Here is a 26504-nt window from a genome sequence, read left to right as displayed (position 1 = left end):
TTTTACATATTCTTTCCCCCGACTCGGCAGGGGCCCGAGCAAAGGAATTAATCACTGCTCTTTAACAGCACTGCCTTCAGGCGATGACTTGTCCCTTTTTTTGTGCCCAGAAATGACACATTAACCCTAAAATGGATATGCATAAACTTTACATTCAGCTGTTGCGTTTTTTTTGTTGTTGTTGCGCCCAACACTGTCAGTAAAGTAGCCACACAAGTACACGCACAAATAATTAATTCAATAAATAATAATACAGGAATGATTGGTGGTAATTCTGAGAAATGTTGCTGTGGATTTTACTCCATTTATCTTCTCGTGATCTCACCGAATAGATCCGTGGTGAACTTTAAAACAATTGATTGTAAATTGTTCTGTAATTTACCTGCAGTTATTTATACGGAATAAATGTGGACCAGCAGCATCTCTGCGTCTTGCTTTGGACACAATTCTAACTTATAGGCTGGCTTAATGTCTAAGACAAAACTTGAATACACACTAGCTTTTTTCCAAATGTGACAGAAACGTTTTCTCTCGCAAATTTAAGCTCTTCTCTATGATAAAATGAGAGTGATGATAAAAGGGAGAATGGGCAGTGCCGCCTCTTGCGGCGTGGGTGGGGCTGACAAGAATAGACTACATTATGCAGTTCATTTAGTTAACAAGTGAAATAATGGGGAAGCGTGCAGTGGGAATGCCGAGAGAAAGGCACAAAACCCTATTGAGAGCTCTTGGCCGCTTACAGCGTAACCGTCACATGGCCGAACCGAGTCCACGGCGACTATTTAAAGAGCGGCTGTGCGCCTTCAGCACCACTTCGCTGTCCACCGTCCTGAGGAGAGCACACGCACTGAATACAGCCGCACAACGCACCGGCTTCAACTTCAACCGCGCCGAGCAACAAGTTCGCAAACATGCCGAGGTCTTTTCTCGTGGATTCCTTGATTTTAAGGGAGGCCAACGACAAAGGGAACGAGAACAACCCACCTTTATTCCCCTACGCCGTGCACTCGCCGCACCACCCGCACGGGCTGCCGGGCTCCTGCCACTCGAGGAAAGCCGGGCTGCTGTGCTTCTGTCCGCTGTGCATGACCGCGTCTCAGCTCCATCCGTCTCCACCGGCACTGCCGCTCCTCAAAGCGTCTTTTCCTCCCTTCAGCTCACAGTACTGCCACTCAGCTCTGTCCAGGCAACACTCATCGACCAACAGCGTCAACCTCAGCCACGCACCGGGGATTTACCAGGCTGCGTACTCGGTGCCAGACCCGCGGCAGTTCCACTGCATCTCCATCGGTGAGTAGACGCTTATCTTACGTTTCACCGAGCGGAGCTGAGCCACATTTTTGCATGTGTTTCTGTGTTACCTCCGTGGCTGACAAGTCTCTCTTATTTTCACAGAAAACAGCAACGGCAAACTTCAGAGCAGCAAGCGCATGCGCACCGCCTTCACCAGCACGCAACTTTTGGAGCTGGAGCGAGAGTTCACCTCCAACATGTACCTCTCCAGACTGAGGCGCATCGAGATCGCCACGTACCTGAACTTGTCTGAGAAACAGGTGAAAATCTGGTTCCAGAACCGCAGAGTGAAGCACAAAAAGGAGGGCAAGAGCAGCGGCCAAAGGACTGGATCACATAACTGCAAATGCTCGTCCCTGTCGACGGCGAGATGCTCGGAGGAAGAGGACGATGACATTCCCATATCTCCCTCTTCATCCGAAAAGGAGGACGTGGATCTGTCCGTCTCTCCCTGAACTGCCCTCTTGCCTCCCCCCTCTGAAAGATTTCGAAAACAGCCAAAAAATTGACTGTGCCACTTGCGTTCAGTCGTCTGTACATAAACAGAGAATATTTAATCAGGGAACTGCCCTGAATTATTGTATAGCTGTATACATGTTGTACGTTTTGTATGTAGTTTTTTTCTGAAAACAGTCCATTGTTGTTGCCAATCCGATGAGTATGGTAGGCATATTTGTAAAGACAAACCCCAAAAAACAATAGCAACATTGTTTATTAGTATTTTGGGGAGGACAGTATTTTGTACTATACTTGGTGAATACTGGTTAGATTCATTCTACGTGGATGGAACTGTGACTTCAAATATGGAAAGCTGGAGAGAAATCCCCCCCAATGTCCCATCGCTGAGACCACTCTGAAATTATATCTTCAGTGTAATTGAAAAATATTTATTTATTTAAAAATGTTGATACTTAAATAAAAATATTTCTGAGCGGTAGACTACGGTGTCGTGTTGGTTACATATTTGGGGGGTTTTGCGCACCAGTGAGTGCGCACCGTGGCGCACATGAAATCAGGATAATGTTATTAGCTTGTGCACAAGAATTTAAAAAATAAAATAAAGAATGTTATGGGAAGGTAATTAGATAATTTAAAATACTGTGTGAAAGTGTTTAGACAAAATGGTACCATAAATAACAATCACCAATATTCAGACTCTCGCTGGCCCTTATGTGGAATTACGCGGAGCTGCAGTGTCTTATTCGGACTCAATTTCTGTGCAAATAAAAACAACAGGTATATAATATTATCTTACATGAAGCTAATGCGTTCAGGGTATAAGAAGAATTTTTAAATGGTCAGCAGGGTTCGTTTTATTTTTCATTTTTTTCTGCAGAAAGCGTTTAACAAATTGAGTGTTACATTTTCTTCTGGGAATCACAGATTATCCTTCATCTTCCAGGCAAACAAAAATGTTTTTGTGTACCTAATCTGCACATTAGTTCATTATGAGCTGAACGAGTAAATCAAAAGCCTGATAATCTTTAAGGCTAAGAAGTGATAAAGACATTATTGTGGGGTCCTCTTATGCGCTTTCCCTGGGGGACACTCAAGCCAGATATCACTGTCTGGCCCTTTGGAGCTCTTTTCAAGTTTCATCCCAGCTGAAATGATCTGTCTCGTGTGACTGAGTTAATCATCACTGTGGGTGCATAATGGTGCATCAGGAGTGTGCATATCTTAAGATATTGATCTAACATGAAAATAAATGAGGAAAAGACACAGTCTGGTGTCCATGACCCAGATTGTTCTTATTGTTAACGCAGCAGCGTGGTCAAGTTTATTGCCGGTTTTATGAGCTCCAGGTGTGTTTAAATCCTCACACAAACCTCCTCAAACTCAGGCAATATTATCCTTTAAATGGCAAATAACAAAATTATTAATTAGCATATATTTTATTTAGTGGAAATTGTTGAAACCACAAAAAATAAATAATGTGCCAAATGTAATAATAATACGTGCTACCCTTAAATATAAATTGAGCCTTTTGGGTGAAAGCTAAAATGTTGTTCGGGTTGAAAATAAGCCTAACAAAGAGTGTAATGTATTTATTTTTTAATGTAGTTAAAACATATTTTATCTAATAAAATAAATTGCTCTCCGAAAAGACCAAACGAGGAGTTGCCAATTTTGATCGCCTGTTTTACGCACCGCTACACCTGCTCTCTGTCTGAAGCTTTGCCTGTCAAAATTACATTTAGTAGACTGAACAGGCTTTAAATTATATTTGCCTCCATATAAACGTATCTCCAGACTTTTTTAAAGAGAGTAAAAACTGTTCTTAAATTGCGTACTGCACATTATCTGCAGCAGTATGCCTGGTTTGGATGTGGAGTTTCGCTTGTAAACTTTCATTTAATTGTTCACTTAACCATTTTAACAAAACTCTAATATTTGCATTTGTTAAGATATGGGATTAGACTATTTTGTTAATTGCACCATAGAGCCCCATTTTGCTCACAACGTCCTCTGCAAAGCGCCCTTTATCCATTCAATAGCCCGGGGGTATGCGCCCTGGGGGAGCTTATACGCTCGGTGCTCCAAATGCTCAATTTATTTATTCTTAATTTTGTGCCGATCAATTCATTGAAGCAAAAAGGACTACGGTGTCTTTTTAAAAAGAAGAAAAGGGAATTGTGGACGTAACCTTGACGGAGCTGAGGAGAGGGCTCCCCTGACGCTGGAGAGCCGCTTGAGTCAACAGGCGCCCATCTAGCAGACTCGCCCTTGTCTTTATTCTGGCTAATTTTTTATTTACGGCTTTTCTTTGACATGTCTCTTATCTATCAGATTAAAAGAACAGCTTGTAACAAATCAGTCTGCACGATTTACAACAGCATTAAAAGGGGACAAAGGGAGCAGGCAGTCAGTACCTGAGAGTCTGGTAGACGGCGCGGCGCTGCAGCTGATTCGATGGTTTGAAAATACGCACGAAACAAAATACTTGAATCCTGAAAAAGAGCCTTTGTACGTTTCTTTAGAAATCAAGCAATTCTGCATGACAAAGGACAATTAATAAGCCGTCTTTTCACGACCAGCAGCTGGTTTCCCCGTCAAGGAAAGTTGGAAAAAATTCAGACTGAATGCGCGCAAAAGCCCTTTGCGCGCAGACAGCAACCCAAGGTGACCCATTTGGCACAGTTAAAATAACCAAGCCGAGGTAAAAGCGAGGGAACTGTCAAAAACATTTAAGCTGAAATATCTTGAAATTGCAAATCCCTTTATGTGGAGGGACGCTGCCGATGTGGGTTAGTCGTACAAAGGAGGTGGTTAAGTTGGAGAGGCTTTGGAAACGGACACGTGGCTTCTCAATGAGAGCTCTTTTGGACCCGCGTGGCTTGCTGTGGCACTGCACATTCAACTACTTTAAACTTATCCAAGCTTAATAAAAGTGTGGAGTAAACCTTAACAAGTCGACCTGCTAACTTTAACACAACACTTTATAAACTTTTAAACACTTTAATGCATTTTTAAACGTGCTTGTTTAGCCACTTTAAAGGACAAATGCGAGCTGCTCCAGACTTCCTCCGTCGCCTGTAGTGAGTTTTTGTTGCAAGTGTTTTTTTTAGAAAGAATACTTTTTAAACAAGGATTTAATGCTTAAAAACACTTTTATGTGAAGATTTAATCACTCCAGTGCGTGTGTGGAGTTTTTATTTTGCGTTTTGGCCAGTGGATCTGCCACAAGAAACACATTTATTGAGATAAAGATCCGAGCATGTTTGTGTGGCGTAAAAATGGAAAAAGTTTAAATTTTGCAATATGATCGAGATTGAAGATGCATTTTCTAACAATCTGTGTTGTGTTACAGGTGTATTCTTCTGTATTTTAGTGCTGCTTCATCTTTACAGCTGCATCCCTGGACTGGAAACAGGTTCATTTGATCCAGACTGTCTTTTTTTTGTTGTTAAAAAAGAAAAAGAAAAAGAAACGGAACAGCAGCGTGTCTCATTACGGAGCTGTTGTTGGCGACAAAGTGTGTTCAGTTCGGCTGAAGTGCTGAAGGAAGGAAACCGCCCGTCGCTTGCCTTGAACTCGGGCTGTTTTCTGCTGCAACATTTGAACCCGTTCAGCTGTATATAATCTGTTTAACAGCTAATCAGTAATGTAAGATGAAGGGACTGGCACGCAGCTTCACTTTTTTTTTCCTTTCCTCGGTTTCCCCCCTCTTTCTCTCTCTCTCTCTCTGTCTAATTGAATATTCAACGCGCGCACCGTGCTCTGCTTGCCTTTTTCAGTGTGCTCAGAATACGCCTTTTTAATTCTCGGCCTATACACAAGCAGCGGATGTCAAAGGTCGAGAAATAATGAACTGCGCAGACATGGAAGAGACCTCAGCGAGCGCCACCGCTGCAAAGTGAAAACCTCTGAATGTGCCCGGAATGTTAGATTTGGATGGAAAATACAGTTGTGTGGCGGCGTTTTCTGCAGCCAGTTCATATGTTAAAGGAAATACTAGAATCAGAGAGAGAAAAGCTGGGAACAAGAGGCCCACCTGCGCAAAGAGATGGCCGCTGGAAGCAACGGGAAAAAGGCGCTTATGTGTAATGTCCAGGTAAAAAGAAATTACGTAACATGTGGTTTAGTGGGCTTTTGATCACTTTAAACAAACACTTTTGTGTCATGGCTCGTGTGTAATGTGCCCTAATGCACTCTGTGATTGTGCACCCTCTTTGCTGTTGCAGGAAATAACAGAAATGTGGTTTCTACAGGTGGATTACTCTGTGTCGTGACAGTGCACGGAGTTCAGTGTGGTTTTATAATGCAGGAACACGCAGTATAAAGTGAGAAATATTTTTTGCAAAAGAGGCCAGGAAGTGTATGTTTTTTTTTTGTTTTTGGGGGATTTTTTTTTGCTTCACAGAAGGACGCACAAGTAACGCGTAACCAAACAAACGCGCGTAAACATATTGGAAGCTGGTTCACTGATCGATGCTGTTGTTGTCTGCAGGTAAAGACAGAAGTGTCTTCTCGACCACGGTGCATGTGCATTAGTTGGAGGACTTCACGTACCTGAATCGCAGAGTTTGGGTGTTTTCAGCAGGTCTGAGTGTTTGTTCCGCAGCTGCTGCTCGGAGCCGCAGTGTGGAGCAGGAGCGTCATCTGGTGGCAAAGACCAGAGATGGACGACTAACGGTGAGATGTGCAGCCACATTTCTGGGGGGGAAAAAACATATGAAGTGTATCTTACTGTAAAGTTTTAAAACATCCCCCACAAGAGCGAACAACTGGACCACATCAAACTAGCTCCAGAATCAGAACCAGACCTCCAAAGGGGCCACATTTACCTTATGGCCACCTGAATAGTCCTCCAGTCTCTGGTGTCATGGCCCTTCTTCTGTGGGCTGCTTTGTGAATGAAAGGAAAGAAAGTTTTGAGACAATTTGACACATTCTCATCCAATAAGATGCTGTTAATCCAAACATATAGTATCAGTATTACCAGGATTAATAAGACAGTTAATAACAAGTGGACCAGCAAACCAGACCGTCACATAGACACTATTTGGGGACCATCTTGAAGCATCTTTGTGCCTTCTGTGACAATGACTTCAGGTTTTAGCTAAAATAGGGAGAGAAAAGTAAAAACCTGCCTAAGCAAGGATTTGAATTTAGGAAGAAAAGACATGTAAATAGAGCTCTGCTGAACAAATTTGACAGTAATGTGCAAACACAGCGGTAAACAAGGTTCTATAGCTGGTGAAGAACATCAGTCCTATTTTGTCACTTTGAGTACTATAACCTTTCATTCTGACAACCAGGCAGTTAGTTATTTGTGTCATTTTACCAGTTTCATTGTGCAAATCATGCAGATTTAGTTCCTCTCAAGAAACTGCTACATACAGTCATCCTCAGATGTATTCATACCCTTCTATTAAAGAAAATGCAAAATTCACAATAATCACTCAAATAATTAGAAAATGAAAAAAGTAATAATACATTTTTAAAAAACTGCTAAATTATAATTTAGTGAAAAAAGACATTTCTTTTGAATTGTGGTTGAAAAGATTTTTTTTTAAACTGTCCTGGACAAATTAGAGCACTTTGCTGATGAGCAGTGGGTCAAAATCAAAAAAACCTGTCAACAGGTGCAGAAGTCTGATTGAGAGTTACAGAAAACACTTGATTGCAGTGATTATTTTAAAGGGTTATTCAACAAAATATTAGTTTAATGTACCCATCATGCTTGTTTTATTAATATATACATTCTTCCTTTTTTAATGGGAGGGCATGAATACATTTGTGGACGACTGTATGTGTTTGTCACAGTGGAAATCTCAAGTAACCATCCATCCATTATCTATACACTGCTTAGTCCTCACTAGGGTCGCGGGGGGCTGGAGCCTATCCCAGTTGACTCAGGGTGAAGGCAGGGGACACCTGGACAGGTCACCAGTCTATCACAGGGCTACACTTAGAGACAGACAACCAAGCACACTCACATTCACACCTACGGACAATTTAGAATCACCAATTAACCTCAACATGTTTTTGGACTGTGTGGGAGGAAGCTGGAGAACCCAGAGAGAACCCACACTGCACGGGGAGAACATGCAAACTCCACACAGAAAGATCCCAGTGCCCCCACCAGGACGCTAACCAGCGACCTTCAGTGCTACCAACTGTGCCACCATGCAGCCCCCAAGAAACCATTAACAAGATAAAAGTTAAAAACCAGCAAGTGGGTGAGATTCATGTGATTTTTAGAACTTATTTATTCCCATAACTTTTTGTTGTAACAAAACTCATCAAGCGTCTTATGTACATTACTTCAGGTGCCACCATCCGATAATTCAAGCCAAACTCTCACCTCAGAATTCTCAGTTCAGGTGTTTTTCCTATGAATACACACGGTTCAGTCAGTCAGTTTCAGTATCAACAAACATACAGGAGTTACAAAACAAATAAAAACACTTCAATCTCTGTTAACATCCAAACTTTCTTTTTTTTTTTTTTTTGCAAATAACACTGTAGTCATTCAGCCAGTCCATCCAAACAGTATAAAATCACTGTGACTTCAATAACATCCAAGTTATCTTAAATACAATGTAGCATCCAAACTGTTGCGTTTATGGTGTTCACCCCCCAAAAAATGGCATCCAAGGAAACTACATCAGATCCAAATGAGAAGAAAAGTGAGGAAAAATCTGGAGATTTCAAGGCACCATCAACGTCCAAACGCATTGAATACAGTCGACACGCACAAAGTCCAACCTTCAGTTCACTGTCTGATGAGCAGCTCCAGAATTCCACTTCTGATATCATCAAATGCTGTTTTTCCAAGATTGTCCAAAAAAAGAAAAAGAAAACAACAGCACCAACAAAACCTGCAATAAAGTCCAAAGCAATTACAGAAAATCAAGATATGTATGAATTAAAGTCCTTCTGTGGCTAAATACTATTAATTGAGCTTCTGATGTATTTAAATCAGAAATAGAAATTGTTCTTTTAAATATTAGTTGTTGTTTTTTTTAAAAAAAAGTCACATTGACGTCAGCTTATCACAGAGCCGGTCGCTACATACAGTATATAGTGTAAGTATCAAGTTTACTTTATAGCACGTGTACGTTAATAAAGGAATAAATAAACTCAGATTCATGGTTGTTTGACAGTTCAGTTGTCAGTTCTTCAGTTTAACACTTTCATTTTTGCTAACCTTTACTGTACATTTCAGATATTCAGAGTCCTTGAGGATGAATTCAGCTCAGACATGAAAATATGAACAATTCCTACTCTGACACTATGACTGGTTTGTTTGTCTACAATGACTATAATTGGATTTTTCTAGAAGTAGATGTGAGCTGCAGCAGAATCCATCTAAATACTGTAGAGCCTCCTGATTTGACACAAGCATTTTCACGTAGCCTGATGAACTCTTTTTTTTGGTTTAAGGAAACCTGGAATAGTTCATTAGTTCACAGGCTCTAGTAAACGATATAAAACAAATGTTCCTGAATTTGACAAACAATACATAAAAGGTTTAGTCTTAAATCTTACATTTCTACCTAAACTACAGGTTCCTGTTCTCCTGAATTTTCTCCTGGACAACTGAGTAACATCCACCCACAGAGGAAAACACGTGAGATGTGATTAAAACTGCTGATGGGAACGATGATCGACTCAATAACTGTACTTCTCTAAAATTGTAACTCTTTTCCCCCCATTTTACGTCCTTACTGTTCTCCTCCACCACATTTCAGATGGAAGAACTGCACTCTTTGCTTCACTACATCTAAACCAGTTATATTTTAAGTCCCAAATATGGATGCCACTTTCTACAATAAAACTTCTTTGCTCTTCATTCTTTCCTCATTTATCATCTCTGACCCCTCAGATGTAGCCAACATGTCTCCCACTGGACTAAACTAGTTTACTTCCACTTTGTTGCATCAATATGAACAACCTAATATTGTCATATTCCATAAAACACAGCTCACAGGGATAGTTTATAGCAAAATAAATAATTGTAATATATTTTGCTGATAATACTTTTAATTTTAGCAGGATTTTAAGGGATGGTTCATTTTAAATAGAACACATTTGGGGTTTTTTTAAACAGTGTAACTTCTACACGAGTAAAGCTGGGACGTCTTCCACCACTGGATGAAACCTCTTGTTAAAGATAATTACTGGACCCGAAGTGAACTGAGTTACGACTGTTTTTTTTCTGTTTCCAAGGTGAAAAACGAACTTTCAGGCTCCATCTCTCTCTAAATACTTAGTATAAAGTCTGGCAGTGTTTCCTCCACAACAAATGCTTCCCAGCTCCAAATTTGTTAGTTAACAGATGTGAGCTTCACAGTTTTTGGCAGACGCTGTATTCTAAATCTTGTGAGAAGATCTGGCAGTGATATACTGCGACTGTGTAGCACCACACACTATCTGTGTGAGAAGGTAGAAATCGTTCATTCTTATCCACAACTTTAAAACCACTGACAGGTGAAGTAAATCACCTCATTTACGATGCAGTGTTCTGCTGGGAACCCTGGCGGTCATGTGGGTGTTACTCTGCCATGTACCACGAACAAGGCCGCCAAACTCCCCACATCCCAATCCCATTCAGAACAAGCTTGACTCACAACGTTGTAACTTAACCCTAAAATGAAACTAAACGTCATTCGCAAGTCACGATTAAAAACATTTCCTACATGGATCCCAGTAGAGTCGAAACAAGAAGTCGACTGACAGCAAACTAACGGTATTTTCTGATAATTTATAGACCAAACGTTCAATCGACTAAATGAGAAAAAAACAAGCAGACTTATGAATAACGAAACTATTCTTAGTTGCAGCCCAGACCTCAGTCTCTCACACGTCATGGCTTCCTCTTCCTCTTTCTCAGAAACCTCCTGTTTTAATCAGCCTTTTTATCTGAACCAATACTTCATCTTTGTAGGAATGTGTGAATCACTGCAAACAAAAATCCACTGATTTACAACAGGTCATCACATCGTCTTCCTCTCAGTTTCCACCGATTCCTTATGCATCTATTTACATACACCCGGTCTGAGTGCACCTCCGGTCACTCTATCTGTCTGTGGCTCCTGCTGTCAAATATCATGGAGCGTCTCTGCGGCTGGTAGAAGCAGCTGGTTGAGGTTTCCAGTCTCTGCCCGCTTTTTGGAATAGTCATTTTATTTTGAAGGCTGATCCCCTCCGGCGTCCTGAAATTCTCCGCCATTTCTTTAGAAAAGACATTCACTGCTGACGTGTCGTTCAGGCTCTTGAGGAGTTTCCCGTCGTCCCCCGACGGTGGATAGTCCATGATGGGAAAAGGAGGGCTGAGCAGGATCAGACTCTGAGGCCTCTGTCTGTTCCTGAAGGAGGGTCTTTGGAGGAGATTCCCTCTGCTGGGTCTGGGACAATCAACAAACACCTCCAGACTGGGTGCGTGTCTCCTGGTTATGACGGGCAGCTCTGGGGTGGATGTGGTCTTCCCTGACTCAGCAGGTTTTTCAACATTTGGGTGTTTTTGGTGTTTGGGGCCTGGCTCTTTATTCTCCAGCTCCTCCTTCAGATCTGACATCATCGGAGGAGGCGCAGAGTTACTTTTCTCTGCAATCATTTTAGGATATTCCTTTTCTTGCTCCTTCACTGCGTCGAAGTCATTCTCATGTCTGGAGTGAGGGATCTGGCTGTACTGCACCTTGGGAGGGATGACGGGCACAGCTTTGGCCTGGCACGTTTTAATCATGAAGGCCGTCCTCACGGACGACACGCTGACGGGGGCAGAATTTCGGCGAAGGGGCGCCTGCCGGTCGTTCAGAAACAGCTCCAGCTCCGAGGGCAGCCCGTTGTTTACGGGTCCAGACGAGGCTTGTCTCTGACAAGGAGAAAACTCGGACGAATTACGGTTTTGCTGATTGGAAATGTCTCTGATGTATCGGTGCCCCATGTCTAAGTTCAGAGAGAAGGGCCTGTGCTTAGAGAAGCAGTTTTCCTCCCTTCTCTCCGAAACAGCTGCCTCACAAGACATTTGTCGGCTAAACCTCTGAGATGAGACTGTGTTCTTCTGTTTGGTTGTGCTGCATTTCCCTGTCTGAGGTTGTGTCGGGTTGTTGCTGTTCACACTCATCCGTGTGGGTACTGACGGCAAATACGTCCATTTAGCGTCTGGTTTGCTGCTGGTGGGAAAGTTTCCTGAGAAGCGATCAGTGCTCTTAGAGAGGGATTGTTTGTTGTTATCAGCTGGAGGAGATGAAATCTTTCCCGCCTCTGAGCTCAGAGCTTCCCCGTGTGGGCTGAAGGGTGACAGCTGGTTGAAGAGCTCCTCCACGTCAGGGGAGTGCAGAGGGCTGGTGACCCACTGCTTGGTGGAGCTAAGATCCTCCCAGGGCTCCACCAAGTCCAGCTCCTCAGAGTTTCCTCCACATCCTTCATCTTCGTCGAGGTTCGGCAGCTCCAAGGTGTTACGTCTCTCCTTCAAACACAATGAAAGCCTCTGAATGACCTCCTCGGGATTCACACCTTTCTTCGCTCCGTCACAGGAGGTTTTCGGTTGCTCTTGAGGAATCCCATGAGATTTCCTGTCTACATTTTCAGCACCTGAGAAGCTTGCGACCACTGGAACGTCCTCTATTGTCAGAGGATTTGTTGCTTGATCTGAGCTGGTTTCTTTTACAGGAAGTTGCTTAGTGTAAACTTGATCATCTTTCTTTAAGGGCGCGGCTTCTTTTTGCAGTTGCTTCTCTTTCTCATCCTCTACGTCAGCAGGTCGGACGTTTTCTGTCTTTCTGCCAGAAATCACGTCGACGGTTTTGCGAAGAGAAAGCAAGATGTCCGACTCTGAGGGCTGTTTCTTCGCAGCGTTGGATCCAGTGGCGGTTACGTGATCGCCCAGAGAGGTGTTTGAAGACTGCTCCCTGCACAGCAAAGACAGAGACGGAGAGCTGCGGCTTCGCTTCGACTTCACGTCCATCGTTAACTTCGTGTTCTCGCTCGCTGAGACAAAAACTGGTTTGAACGTCTCATGCAGCAGGTCGATTTCAGGTTCAGTTATCTTCAGCTCTTGGTGGAGGTCAGACCACAGCTCTTTCCCAGTAGAAGATCCTTTGTCCTGAGAAATTATGAAAACAGCAAGAATTAAACAACCAATATGAGTCCACCTTTCACTTCTACAACATTTGGTGACCGTATTGGTATGAGGCCAAAATATGTTGGGAAAATGAGAAGACAGTCAACAAAAACAACAAGCATTTACCAAACTGCAACTCAGTAGTGCAACCAAGTAGCTCATCTCTCATTATAAAGCAGAATGATTGAGATTCAGGCTATGGTGCAGCTATTTTAACCTTTAAATCCCAATCATTTGATTTGACTCAGCTGTTCTTGATAAAACAGGAACGAGTGATAAGAATGAAAGTACAAGAAGCTACTGATGTATTCCATTTTTAACACATATAAACTTGTCATCCAATTCATCACCAACAGCAAGAAAGGTAACATCTGTAATCTAGTGCAAACGTTTTACCAGTTGTGTATCTGTGGGCTGGTTGTGCGGTTCTTTCCCAGAAGATGGCGCTGCATCTTTGCCTTCTCTTGCGTTGGCGAGAGATGGCGGTTCCAGTTCAGAAATATTCCTCCCTGCTTTACCTTCTTGCATCACCTCCTTTTTTGTATCTGCATAAAACAGTTTTTTTTTCATTTAATCTTTTTACACATCTATGATTTTACATCCAACACAACAAGCCATTTTTGAGTGTGACAGCGGAAGATGTCCTCACCCTGTGGTGATACTCTAAAGGTCAGCTCCTCACTGTTTTTCTTCTCTGCTCCTTCCTGCTTCTTTGGTTCCAGTAGGGGGAAAGTGTTGCTTTTTCCACTGTTGCTGCTGTGCTCCGAGGTCTCCTTGCAGGGTTTCAGTGTTGCTGCTTTGTCTTTGGTGAGCCCCCTGCACGGCGTGCTGTTGGAGCTGATAACAGCCGACACGCGCAGAGGTACGGACACAGCAAAAGGTTCAGATATGTTGACGGCCCGGCGCTGATGCCTCGGCGAGGACTCCAGGGGGAAGAAGCTTCCTGGAAAGGAGGGCCGGGAGGAGCTATTGTTGTTGCCTGAGTACAACATCCTCCTGTTTTTCGGAGAGGTGGGCTTGTAGCCGCCGCCGTCATCACCTTTGAACACCTTAAGCTGCTCAGGTAGGGATTTCTGAGGAGGCGCTGAAGCACCAGGTGACCCCTTCTGGTTCACACTAGCGCTCCAGCCACCTGTTGCCCCACCAGCCTTCTTCCCTTTAAACTCCCAGTTTTGGTCGTGTTCGCTCAGGTCGTAGAGCGAGTCGGATCCCAGCGTTCTGGATTTTACATCTGGAATGAAAATACTTCCTGGTCCACCAGCTGGACTATTGCTTCCTGTTCTGTCATCATCTGTGCAATAAAAATGACAATGAGTGAGAAACAGCTCCTATCCTAAAAGTATTAACGTGCTCTTTAGATGTAAGATGCAACAGTTTAGACATTTAGAGGAAACATTTTAGAATGAAGCAGACAACATTTTAATTTAGCAAAATGACAGCATTCTAAAAATGTTGCTCCTTCTTTGTTTTTTTAATTCCATCTCAAGGTTTTGGCCCCACCTGTTGGTAAGGAGCACAACGACTCCATGCTCCTGGATGGACGAAGAGCTGCCTTTTCTGTGGAAAAAATGAACAGGAGTTTTAACTGTAACACTTTAACAAAACATGGATGAAACATTGCTTTTTAAAGCTTTATAATTTCAGAACAAATCTTTACATTTAACGTGAGTTACAGCTTATGCTCCTGGATATTTTTGGTTTCTGGCTTTTGACCCTTTACCTGTTATCCCCTGTGCTCTGATGAACACGCTCCCGTTCCGGCTCAGTTTTCCTTTTGAGTCCACAGACCTTCCCAGGTTGAAGATTGACTTCCACTTCTTTGATTTCCCAGAAAACTTTCTCCTAACAGACAAAGAAAGATCATTAAGAACATTAATATCCGGCAGCTTGTACCTGATTTGAGTTAAAAGACACATATGGACACTTTTGGTCCAGATAAACCCCAAACACAAGCATTTTAAACACCCAGTAACATGTTTGTAAATCATAGTGACTCAAAAGACTATGACCAGATCTTACTTGTTGTCTGATATGTCTATGACGGTGTGATAGAGCGTGGCAGTGCTGGTGTCGGGCAGACTGTTCTCCCGCTGACGTTCTTTATGCACGGGATGGTTTGGACTTAAGGATCGAGCCTGAGCTTCTTCCAGGCTCATCAGTTTCATCGGCCCGCACTGACCGCTGATGGGAAGTGTCGCATACTTCTCTCCACACATCAAGCTCGGTCCTGGGGACGCGTAATAAGTTGGTATTTGCAGTGGTGAATTAGCAAATCATTGAGCGCACCAGATCTCCCACAAAGGAATGTGTTTATATTGTCTGAATGTCATACCTTCTTTGGGTTTAATTTGTGCAGAATCACCACTGAAGATCTGCTCCGTGTGGTTTAAAATAAACTCAACCACCGACTGCTGTATCCGCACCTCCTGGAAAGCCATGTCTCCGTTACCAGATGAAGACTCGATGTCTTTAGATCTAAGAGAATAAGAAATGTTTAAATCCCTTGAACTGAAGAACAAAATGTGAATATTTTCCAAAAACAAGAAGCATGAGAGCTTTCAGCACGAATACTTTGACGCAAAAGGAGCCAGAAAGTCAAAATTCACTTTTTTTTTTTGACCAGAAGTATTTCTGCTGCATTAACACACACACAGACACACAAAAAACATCTGCTTTTCTAAGTTTCAGGCACATCTGTGAAGCTTAACTCACCTTAACAGATTTGGAGCCCACACCAGAGCCAGGTTACGTGTGTGCATGTTCGTCTGAGTGCTTAAGGTGGCGAGGTGGGCCAAGTGCTTAGTCAGGTACTCCAGAGTCCTGAGAACAGTTGATAAAAAACTTCTTACTTCACTGTTAAGGCGTTACTCGTCAATCTGAGCAAACATGACTCGTGTTGTCAGCTGAGAGCGAAAAAGGACTGAAGTTCACCTGAAGTGAGGAGTCGGCAGTTCTTTGATGACCTTTTGGATGTATAAAAGTCTCTCATGATCCCCTTGGACTGAGACAACCTCCTGCATGTAAAACAGACACAAACATTCACATCTAGAGTATATTTGAAGTATTTAGATGCTTGATCACAACGTTTGTGACGATGGATTCATGACTTGATTTCCAAAAGCTACCAAATACGAGGAGAATTTCTGTGTTTGTAGTCTCTAAAACAAGATCTCACACCTGTTTTCTTTTCTTTTCACCAGATCACCAGTGAACAGGATCTATGTATTGATGAGCTGTGGGTTTATGGATCCCACAGTTTGATTCTGCAGGTTTCTACCTCGACTCCCAACTCAATTATCCTCCTCAGCAAATGTAAACAGACATCCGTTCAGTCAAACTAACGTGACTGAGCTCCAAACAGCTGAGCACACAAGCTGCAGTTGTTACGTGAGGTGGTAAACACAGCAGTTACACTTGTGTTGCACTCCAAGTAGAAAAACTACCTTTAACATGTCCCGTTAAATCCAAAACACAGTGTTAGATCAATAGACGCGAAAATGAAAACATCCATCTTAAAACTGAAGATTTCATTCTTTCCCGGAAAACAAGAAAGTACATGTGATCTTTTGTGCTTTTTTTTGTCTAGTTCAGTACGTGAAGGGCAGATTTTTCCAAAAACACCGGACTCCTGGTGCTCTCAGGAACGAGCAGCATGAGATGTACGAATGCCAAGGTATGCAAATGGGCCGTCAAGGTACACCAACGCTACACAGAAAGCATGAACCAGGCCTTACAGTTTTCCCTCCTGCCCTGCTCTGGACTCTCTCATGTCTGTATTTCATCCAGAAAATGGAGCCTGAAAGCTTCTCTGTGGTACAAAATGTGGAGCTCATGTCTTGGCAATTTCGTCTTCACAGGTTGTCTGCTAAATTTTAGATTTAGTTTAGGATCCATGCATACTTTTAATGTTTTTTCTTCTTCTCTTGTTTCAGTACAACCCTTAAACTCCACTGTGATCCAACAGTGCCAGAAACAAAATGTTTTCAAGCTTAAACTCTTCAGTTACACATTGTGTAAGAACAAGGTTTTTACAGAGTTTCCCACAAAGAAGGCCAAATATAGCCGCCATACACGTAGACGAAAAACTTTCAGCTTCTTACAAGTGTGCAAAAACACAACAGCTTTTGTTTTGCACCTACGGTAAGATGTGCAAATCATACCGTTTTCTGCAGAGAAGAGAAGAAAACAGCTGATCAATGCTGAACCAAAGAGCCGCGGCTTCGCTGAAGGTTTGTATCACGCTGACTCCAAAATTAACCGAGGGATCATGTGGAGTAAATACTGCTTACTAATGTCTGGTGTTGCCATTTTGTCTGTCACTAATTACTATTTGTAAAGCATGCAGTTAGAATAGATGTGCTGTCAAACCACTTCTAAGTCACACAGAACTCCCCTTCTCTTCCTCCCTCCTTATCAAAACCGCGGATGTGATGTGAATGTACTCACAGTGAATTTGCTGTATAGCTCGTATGTGAGCAGAGGATTGGGAAGCTCCCTGAAGTACAGCTTACATAAGGAACCCACACAGTGGATGTCCTGGAGGTACACTTCCTTTGTAAGGTCAGGGCACGCCTCAGAACTGAATTCCTGCCTACACACACACACACACACACACACACACACAAACACACACAGAGTTAGCTGAATGCTTGAATTGTTGGACACCCTCCGTTAACTACCGTTGCAGCATGTGGCTGGCAAGACTGCAGTCTATCTCGTCGACTAATGTTGTTGTGAAGGAAAAAAACTGCAACAAAGATGCAAAATGACAAATTTTATGTGCATTATTTACTCTAAACTCTAGAAAATATTGAGAATATGTATAAAGGTGATACAGACACTCTTACATCTCGTAATCCAAGATTTTAAAGTACTTTTTATGACTGGAGAGCCAAATTCACAACATCATCTGAGGGACAATCTAATTTTGCAAACCCAAAGAAAAGCATCACTGCTCATTAGAACACACTGCACGAGTACCTGAGACGTTGGATGTTTGAGGTGACCCCCGACAGTCTGTAGATCCCGTCCACAATCCCATGTTTCTCAATAAACTCCGCGCAGTTCTTCAGAACCTGAGGAACTTCAGTGAAGAAATCACATTAATCAGACACTAGTTGAACACATTTGATTTTCTCCAGTTTTAGCTCCATTTACGCTGCACACATGCACATCGGGCTTGATGCTCAAATTAATCTTAAAAGCAGGGGAAGGAAACAGCTGTAAATGTAACGTTTCAATGGTAACAATGCACATTAGGTCGACTTCACGGTATGTGGTTTGTTCCACCGCGGCTGTTTTCTGCTCCTTAGGGCCGGTGATTGTAGGTGGACTTTGACAGGAAGTTAAAAATGGTTTGTTTGTTTCAGAGGAAAGTTGACACACCCAGTCGTTGTAGCTGGTATTACTTACGACATTTCCTCTAATAGAAAAAGGCTTTTGAAATGTTACCAGTGACCTACACAGGTTTCTGAACTACAGTGCGTCACGTTTTGTACACAACTGTCCTTGGCTACATGTTTTGCAAAACTTCATAGATGTAGCTGTAGCTTATCAGGGTGGAATAAATCAAATGTTCAGACACTGAAAATAACAATTAACTGCAAATCAATACACCCAGAAAATCGTATTATTCACTGTAATGAATTACTCTTCAAATACAACCAAATTCTTAAAGTTGAGGACTGTTTTTCTAAAATACAGTTAAAAATGTAAAAATCTGAAGCTCTTTTTGGAGCCAGAAACAAGACTGACCATTAACAGCAGGCTTAGACTATATTACATTAAATTATTTTTCCTTGGTTTCCAAAATCTACAATTTGTCAAAAATTGAAGATTCTGAAAAAGATTTTCAGTCAATAAACCTAAAACTTTCCTTATCCTTCATAGTTTTCGGTGTTTTGGTGGTATATGCATTTTTAAATGTTAAACAGAGTTTAAACAGATCTCCATTCTGGATCATTAATATGAAAGACACATCCCTGCAAGCAGAAATGTTCCCTGAAGGTTTTTGTTTGCTTGACAGCAGTGTTTATACATTTTAAAGGAAGAAAATCTTATTTACAAGCAACTACAGTTCCAGTTGATTACACTGGAAACAATATATAAAGACAGTATACTTTTGGAAAGTGACTACAGTCGGCAGTATTTTACTTTGATTTTACATGCTGTTTGTTAGCGTGGCTTAGAATCCAGCTCTGCTGTATTTAATGTGTGCACACGTTGGCACAGAAACAGGTCGCTGATCTTTACAAAATGTAGAGCTAATGAAGAATCAGGTTTTGCTGGATTTGGGATTACACTGGGATTTATTTTACTGTTCAACACAATCATATAATCAGCAGACTTTGGACTGTAGTTCACTGAGGATGTGCATAAAGGAAGAAACAAAAAAACATAAATAAAATGTTGATTTATCTTGGCACAATATTCAGTGTATAAAGTACAACAATACAATCCAACATTTAATTCAATTTGACATCTTCAGTCTCACACGAACCAACAAACTGACTTTTAACCTCTCAGTATTATATAGCATTAATTAATTATTGTCATAGCAGGTATAAAGAAATTACTTAATACTAACTAGTATTGGTGGAAACTAATATTTAATATGACGTATCATATAAATGTCTATTTAAAAATAAAGTATAATGACTACCTTGTTTCCAAGAAGTGTTTTAGTTCCATATGCTGTCTATTATTTTTCGCATATAAGTATAAATGAATGTTACTTTATTCCTTAATGTCCCAGTATTGACTTTTCCATTGGTAATTCCTCCGTCTTTTGTAGACCTTTCTGTTTTATCTGCATGTCTTCTGGCATTAAATGCAAAACTGATGATGTTGCAAACAAAATTTAGAATCCATCCTCCACAAAAATGAACGTCTGAATATTTCTGGCGATGGTTAATTTCTCAGTCCTCACCACAGACACCATCAATCTGTCATTTACATTCTCATCTTTTTGACTTAATTGGATTTTCAATTGCATGCCTGTGGTCAAACTCGGGATGATGAATAACTCTGGAGTCTATTTAGTGCCTCTTCGTTTCTGCACCGAGGGAAGACTTCTAGCAACGAAAGACAGTTTAATTTAGATTTTTTTTAAAGATACTTATGACAACACATCAAATCAAATCGATACATGGTACGTGGTGAAGAACATTTTTAAATCTGTGTAGCTACTGAGTCAGCAGATGCAAGTTGTTTGTTTCTACAGTAATCTTAAACGTCCCATTAAACGCTTAAACTGCGACAGCAGCTCAGTATTTGGCTTAAAAATAGGACCTTAACAGCCCTACTGTGTCTCTTTTCTTTTTTTGCGGCCTTGTAATCACATTTTACAGTAGCATTGTTGTGTGTTGACTTCAGCTCCTTTAAAGGTTCTGGTTTTACAAAACCTTGTTATAAAACTGGTCACGTTTGTGCTCTGCTCTGCTCCAGAAGCTGCTCCTTGGTGAAGTGATTGCTGTTTAACACTGACAACATGGTAGAAATGTGCTAAATAAAGTGAAGAATTAAAAATATATATACGATTAAGTGAGGTGTGAAGTGTGAGTTTCATGCCCATTTTCATAAAAAGCAAAATTTTTCATGGATCATTCTTAACGGATGTTTATCATTTGAGATATTTCAACGTTTAAGCTGCAAAGATTAAAAGTATTTTCTCACAAATGTCACTATAGAGTGGACAACCTTACATTGTTGTGATAACTTCAACCAAAATTCAACACTGCTGGATGTATTAGAGCAGCTGTGATGCTAAAATGGGATTTATTCCACCACTTAAGACACTAAAGCAGGCCTGTGCAGGGATCATGTGTGCATCATGAACACTCAGATACATAAACAAGCCTTTGATGGTTATTTAAACTTCTACTTTGTGCTTCTGTTCGTAGCTCGCAGGGCTATTCAGTCATTTATCAAAAGGCACCAACAGTCTGAAGGCACAATATGTCTGCTGCTTCCATGACAGAGGGGTACGACTCCAACCTCCTCCCTCACTTCCTGCGCCGAATGTCCCGCCTTGTAGCGCGTCCACTCCAGCAGGTCTACCTTAAAGTTATCCTAAACACAGCTATTCAGACGCCTGTGCACGTGGGAGACTTCTGTTCACTCTTCTTTTTCTTCTTCTTTATACATCATGCCAAAAACTGGCAGTTGTGAGAAAAGAACAAAGCACCACAAAAGAAAAAGGGGAAAACTGAATTTAAAAAAAAAACTCTCATGCAAACCTGACCACTTGGGTATTTTATGATGCTTTTTGTGTGTTTCTGTTCTTTTTTTTTTCTTCTTCCTGGCTCATTCTTATAAGCAGCAGCGCCGCCCCGTCTTTTTGTCAGACACTAAATTAGTCATAGGAACTATAGTCACCATAGGAAATTGACACAAAAAATGTAAGAGCCACACCCAAAGTCACAAATGACTATTTAATGCAGCCAATGGGTGAATGAATGGCTTTACACGATGTAAAGCACATGTGAGAATGCATATATGTAACCTTTGAAGGCTGCCTGTATTTGTTACACAAAGACACTTTTTGTTCTTCCTGTCTTCCTTTTACCACATAATGTTTGTGTAGAGGGTTAAAACACCTATAATAATCAAGGAAATGACTAATAAAGCTCAGTCCTGTCTATAAATGCCACCATCTGTGTCTGAGTTAAGCAGTCAGTAAAGGAAATAATGTGTAGTTTAACTATAGCTGCCAGGAAAGAAGTGTTTGATCTCAAAAGAAGAAATAAAAACAAGTTTACCATCTTGTCCTGAACTCTGGAGATGTTCTATCAGGTCACAGCCGAACGCATTTTCACTTCCTTTCTTTTTGGGCTTCAGCTTAGTTCCTTTATTCTTCATGTGGCTCCAGTTAGTGGTCCAGATGAGTAAAACAAAAGGTTCCTTGAAAGCACGGCGACTGATCCATATGACCTCGAGAAAAGGTTGAGATTGCAGGTCAGAAAGAAGCCACACAGAAATCCCAGCAAACAGCTCCCAAAAGTCTGCATCCGCTCACATTCTGCCTAACCACACTGTTGGAGGCTGAGAGCAGAAGTGACGTCACTCTCGAAAGTTAAAGTCCTTTAGATTGTTCCAGCTACAGGAGCTGACCAAAGAAAAGACATGGTGTAAGCGCCGGTTTGCTCGGACGTGGCGGTCCGCTGCTTTATCTCTGAAGGATTTGCAGAAACAGCATTAGAATTGGCCGGTTTCCTGTTGTTTTTTTACCCCCAGCCAGTCTCTCTCTCTGCTCCTTTTTTATCTCCTCCTCTTTTCCTTCATTCCACACAGTCTCCCCTTTTCACTGGCTTCTCTGTAGCTGAGACACACAAGCATCAAGAGAGGAAAACCCCCTCATGAACACTGGTTTTCATTTTTTAATCCAATTCCCCTTTGAAATTTTCAAAATATTCTGCGTTTGAGATGGACTCGTGGCAGTGGTGTGGCAGGGATTTTTGAAATGTTCAGACTATGTGAGGGGAGGGAAGCGAAGTTAGGGGAGGAGGAGGAGGAGAACAGCTGACTTCTGTTTCTCTCCTGGTTTAGGAATTACTGACCTCTTTTATTCATTTTTTTTTTTTTTTTCCCCATGTGCCCAAACTTGGAGCTAACGGGAAAGCTGCTCTCTGCCTTCCTGAATGCTCCCAATGTATACAGTTTCCTGTGCAAAGAGTCCAGGCTCGAAAACAAAAACAGACGGGTTCTGAAGGAAGAGGGAAGTGGGAGGCGACTGAAGTGAGGGCCTGAAGGGCACAGATGGGAAATGGGGGGGTGGGAGGATGAGGGTGGGGGGGGTGACGATACGAGATGGACAACACATGGTTCTCGTTACTAACCGCTATGCATTGAACCTTTTTCTTTTTAAACTGAGCAGCGCATGTAGCACTGATGTTCTGGAATTGTACTCTGGGAAGTAAATAATGTTTCCTGCATCCACGTCTTGAGTAAAGATCCAGTTACATCCCTGCCTGAGGATGATCACACACTAACTCCATAAGCAGCGAGGGTACATTCCTCACATTTGTAGCCTTCTAACAGTTTCACATGTGAAATTCTAGAAGCTAAAACCCAAATTCCATAAATTGAGGTTTGAAAATTTTACAGCCATAAAACGCTGAGCTTTCCGGGAAGTGATATTTTAAGACCCGATCACTAATTGCAGCATATCTGCCCCTGCTGGATGACTGTCAAACCACCACTGGCTGCAGTGATTTATTGGATTAGAGACATTTATCAAAATATAATTCAACGCAGCTGAAGTCAGAAAAGCTTCCGTACGCAGACATCCAACCACATGTCCAACCGGCTTTGCATGTTTGTTAAAAACTTATTTGGCTTCGGAGCAAAAAGAACCACTATGTGCTTGCCACCAAAGGAGGGGAAAACCTGCAAAACTATATCAGGCACATAGGGAAAGCAAAAACAAGCAGCCGACATGTAAAATTTTCAGGTGAAGTGGTACATTTTTTTTACCTAAGAGTTTCACATCTGGCAGATGTGCCGAGAGATTTGGAGTTTAACATTCAATCTCCTTTAAGCTCTGTTTTGGTCTCCACTAGCTCCTCAGGAAGTGACCTGGACATTGCCTGTCTCCCATTTCATGCTGGTCAGGTAGTGTGCCGTGGTTTCATTAGAGATCTGTTGCTACAGCTGCCTGCTTCAGCCCAAACGCTGACAGGAACAGTGCGAGCGAACCAAAGTTAAGTAACAGGCTGGAAATCCAAAACAATGAGCTGTCAGACGCAGAAACTGGAGCTGAGATAAAATTGCAGAGCCGGGTGATAACAAATGACCTCTTTCACACACACAGGCGCTCATGTGATCCTGTGTCGGCATAAAAATATTCATGCTTTTAAGTAGGTTAGTTTCAAGTTAGTAGATGAAGCACTTTATCTGTATATGTATTCAAGAAATTAGTGAAGTTTTTCCCAGAATGCAATGGCTCAAAGGAAGCCTGACTGATAACGCACACTCACAATTCACATAGTTTTCAGTTCAACTGACCTGCATAACTTTGAGTTGTGGGAGGAAACTTGCACAAACTGCGACTGTACAGCTGAACCACTGAGCTGCTGGGATGGTCTGAGCTACTGCAATAAGATAATTTAACATTAGCAGGCACTTTATGTCAATCAACAAGTCTAATCTAAAGCGTGATGCCATAAATGATTGCCTTCTTTACGAGTAGATTCATACACTCACACATGGGTTACAGTGTTTACAAGCAGGAACAGTATAGTACACACTGGCAGCACCACAAACTTATATTCTCATAGAGGATCTGAATGCTGCGGTTTGTAGAGCACATCGCAGTGTTCAGACTTACGGAGTTGATGTTTTTGTGCTAAACATCTTTTGTGAATGTCACATGTAAGCTAGATGACCAGGCCTGGCCTCAGCAAGACAAAGCTTTCTTTCTGCCCCATAGGAAGTGGAGATGACATCATTCTGCTCATACAAAGCCTCAGACATCCCGCTCTCTCTTTGCATTGGTCAATAATTTAAAAAAAGAAGCGTCCGTGCTCAGAAGACGTTTCATTGTGCGCGTGAATAATAAGGGGTTGTTCTTGTCTTTACTTTTAGAAAATGTCCTCAGAGTGATGCAACGTCTCGGTAGATCTGCAGCATAATACAGCGAAATGTGAGCGAATGGAAATGATGCAACGAGGGGAAAAAGAAGATTTCTCACAAAAACACTGATGATCTAAAATGAGGATGATGTATTTAAAACTGTGTTACTCACCAATAGACGCCGCCTGATGAACGTTTGTGAACATGAACAAGGCGATCCCAGTGATACTCTCCATGATCACTGATGCTGCACTGTTCAACTGTGTTATAATGGAGTAAAGTAGTGTTTTATACAACTTTATAAGGTTTTATCCCTCACATTGTAAATCCCTGAGGTAAAACTGTACCATAAATAACACCATAGAGTCTAAGCCAAACATCTAAACTTGTTAGATCACTTTTAATGGCAATCAATCTTTTCTACTGGAGAGCAGTTTAGTAAAACAAATTTGTTTTAAATGTCTGATGCGTTTATTATATTAAAAATGGACAAATATACAAAAAATAATTAAAATGGAAAATTAGCAGCTTATGGAAAAAATAAAAATCTAATTTCAGATCCATCAGCACCAAAACACAGGTTCCTGGCTTTACCTGACAGAGCTACATACACCAGTTTAATTAAATTATCTCAACAATAATTTGAGTGCAACTATCTAGTCATTTAAGAAAACAAACAATATAACAAATGTGTGACCATCAAACAGTCAAAAATCTTGTATTGTGACAAAAAAAAGCAATTCTTTTGGGTCTCCATTATGCAATGAAAACATGGTGAAGATGTAGCTGTAAAAAGGGACACGACTTCCCCTCAGCAGGGTAACCGAGCTACAGTACTGCTCTAGTCACGTCTGGGACGCCAAAGTCTAGATTCCCACTGTGCATCTCTGCCACCATCAATGTGTCACAAAGGAACAAACTGCTTTTATGTGAGGGATTGATTTGATGAACAAAGTAACTTCCACTGTTCAACTCCCTCTTATCTGGGATCTCACAAAAATCCATCTCTCGTCTCCAACTTGTTCAGAATGCAGCAGCTCGGCTTCTTACTGCTTTTAACAGGCGACATCATATCTCCCCTTTACTGGCTTCTCACCACTGGCTCCCTGTCTGTTTTAGAAGTGATTTTAGATCCTCAGGTGGGTCCCTCCTGATCGCTCCAAAGTTGAGACTCAAATCCAAAGGCGACCGGGCCTTTTCTGTGAGGGCTTTGGAACGACCTACCTGAAGAAATCAGGCTTACAGATTCAGTATCTTCTTTTAAATCACTTCTTAAAACCCACTTTTATAGACCCGCGTTTGAGTGATGTTCTTTTTTAGATTTTCACCCATTTCTTTTTCCCTTTTTATGTTGGTACTGCCTGCTATCCTTCTCTCTTTCCTAATCTACTTTTATCTTCAGCGTTTATCTTAATTCCCCTCTGTGATGTCGTCTATTTAATCAGTTTTACTAGCACACCTTCCAACAGTGACCCAGCCTCTTCTTTTCCATTTTTATTGTGTTTCTTTTTATATTCTGAGTTTGCCTGCACTTTTTCTACATGTTGTTTTCCTGTGGTACCTTGTCTCTGTGTTGTATTTTTTTGTCAAAACACTTTGCGAATTCTGTTCTTAAAAAGTGCTAAAGAAATAGTTTAAAAAAAAAAAAAAACCCTGCACCAAGTCCTCTTAAAACTACAGAACACACAAACACCACTGTGCATTTACAAACCAGAAGATTGAATTGCTACTTACCCATTTTCTTTAAGCGACTGTTTTCTGTCCTTGGTTCCTCGGGGAAATCTAATATTTCATTTATAGAGAAATCAGTTTACATTAGGTCACATTTGTTGTTTTCCCTTCACATGGTCCATGTTTGTGCTGTGTGGCATCTTCCCCCAGCCAAACAAGACTTAATCAGGTTGCTATCATGATGCATTTAGGCTGCATTTGTGAAAATTGCCTGGCAATAAAAGCAATCTCTCTTTAATTTACAAGGACCAGAAAGTTCCCTCAAGACATTTTCCACAAATGGAAGTTGTGCTCTCAACACCCTCCACTGGTCAGATATTTGCACTGCAGCCTGT

The 26504-nt window shown here is 41.6% G+C and overlaps 2 protein-coding genes across 2 annotated transcripts; one reads left to right on the top strand and one right to left on the bottom strand.

Moving 5' to 3' along the window:
• The first annotated feature begins 911 nt into the window (after window positions 1-911).
• On the top strand, window positions 912-1748 carry gsx1 (GS homeobox 1). The gene is made up of 2 exons (XM_008276247.1): window positions 912-1290; window positions 1396-1748. The coding sequence occupies exons 1-2, from the start codon at window positions 912-914 to the stop codon at window positions 1746-1748; spliced, it is 732 nt and encodes a 243-aa protein (XP_008274469.1).
• Window positions 1749-7984: 6236 nt separating this feature from the next.
• arhgap31 (Rho GTPase activating protein 31) lies at window positions 7985-22292 on the bottom strand. Its single transcript, XM_008276246.1, has 12 exons — window positions 21627-22292; window positions 17848-17950; window positions 17314-17458; window positions 15799-15881; window positions 15580-15687; window positions 15200-15342; window positions 14887-15094; window positions 14588-14709; window positions 14368-14424; window positions 13517-14158; window positions 13264-13412; window positions 7985-12849 (listed from the first exon to the last, which is right to left on the bottom strand). Exons 1-12 carry the CDS (start codon window positions 21724-21726, stop codon window positions 10816-10818), a joined length of 3894 nt encoding a protein of 1297 aa, XP_008274468.1. The 5' UTR covers window positions 21727-22292; the 3' UTR covers window positions 7985-10815.
• Between the last annotated feature and the right edge of the window lie 4212 nt (window positions 22293-26504).

The sequence above is a fragment of the Stegastes partitus genome, unplaced genomic scaffold (genome assembly GCF_000690725.1).
Source record: "Stegastes partitus isolate 25-593 unplaced genomic scaffold, Stegastes_partitus-1.0.2 Scaffold67, whole genome shotgun sequence".
Taxonomy (NCBI): domain Eukaryota; kingdom Metazoa; phylum Chordata; class Actinopteri; family Pomacentridae; genus Stegastes; species Stegastes partitus.
The sequence above is the reverse complement of the archived record's forward strand: the minus strand, read 5'-3'. Positions and strand labels throughout refer to the sequence as shown.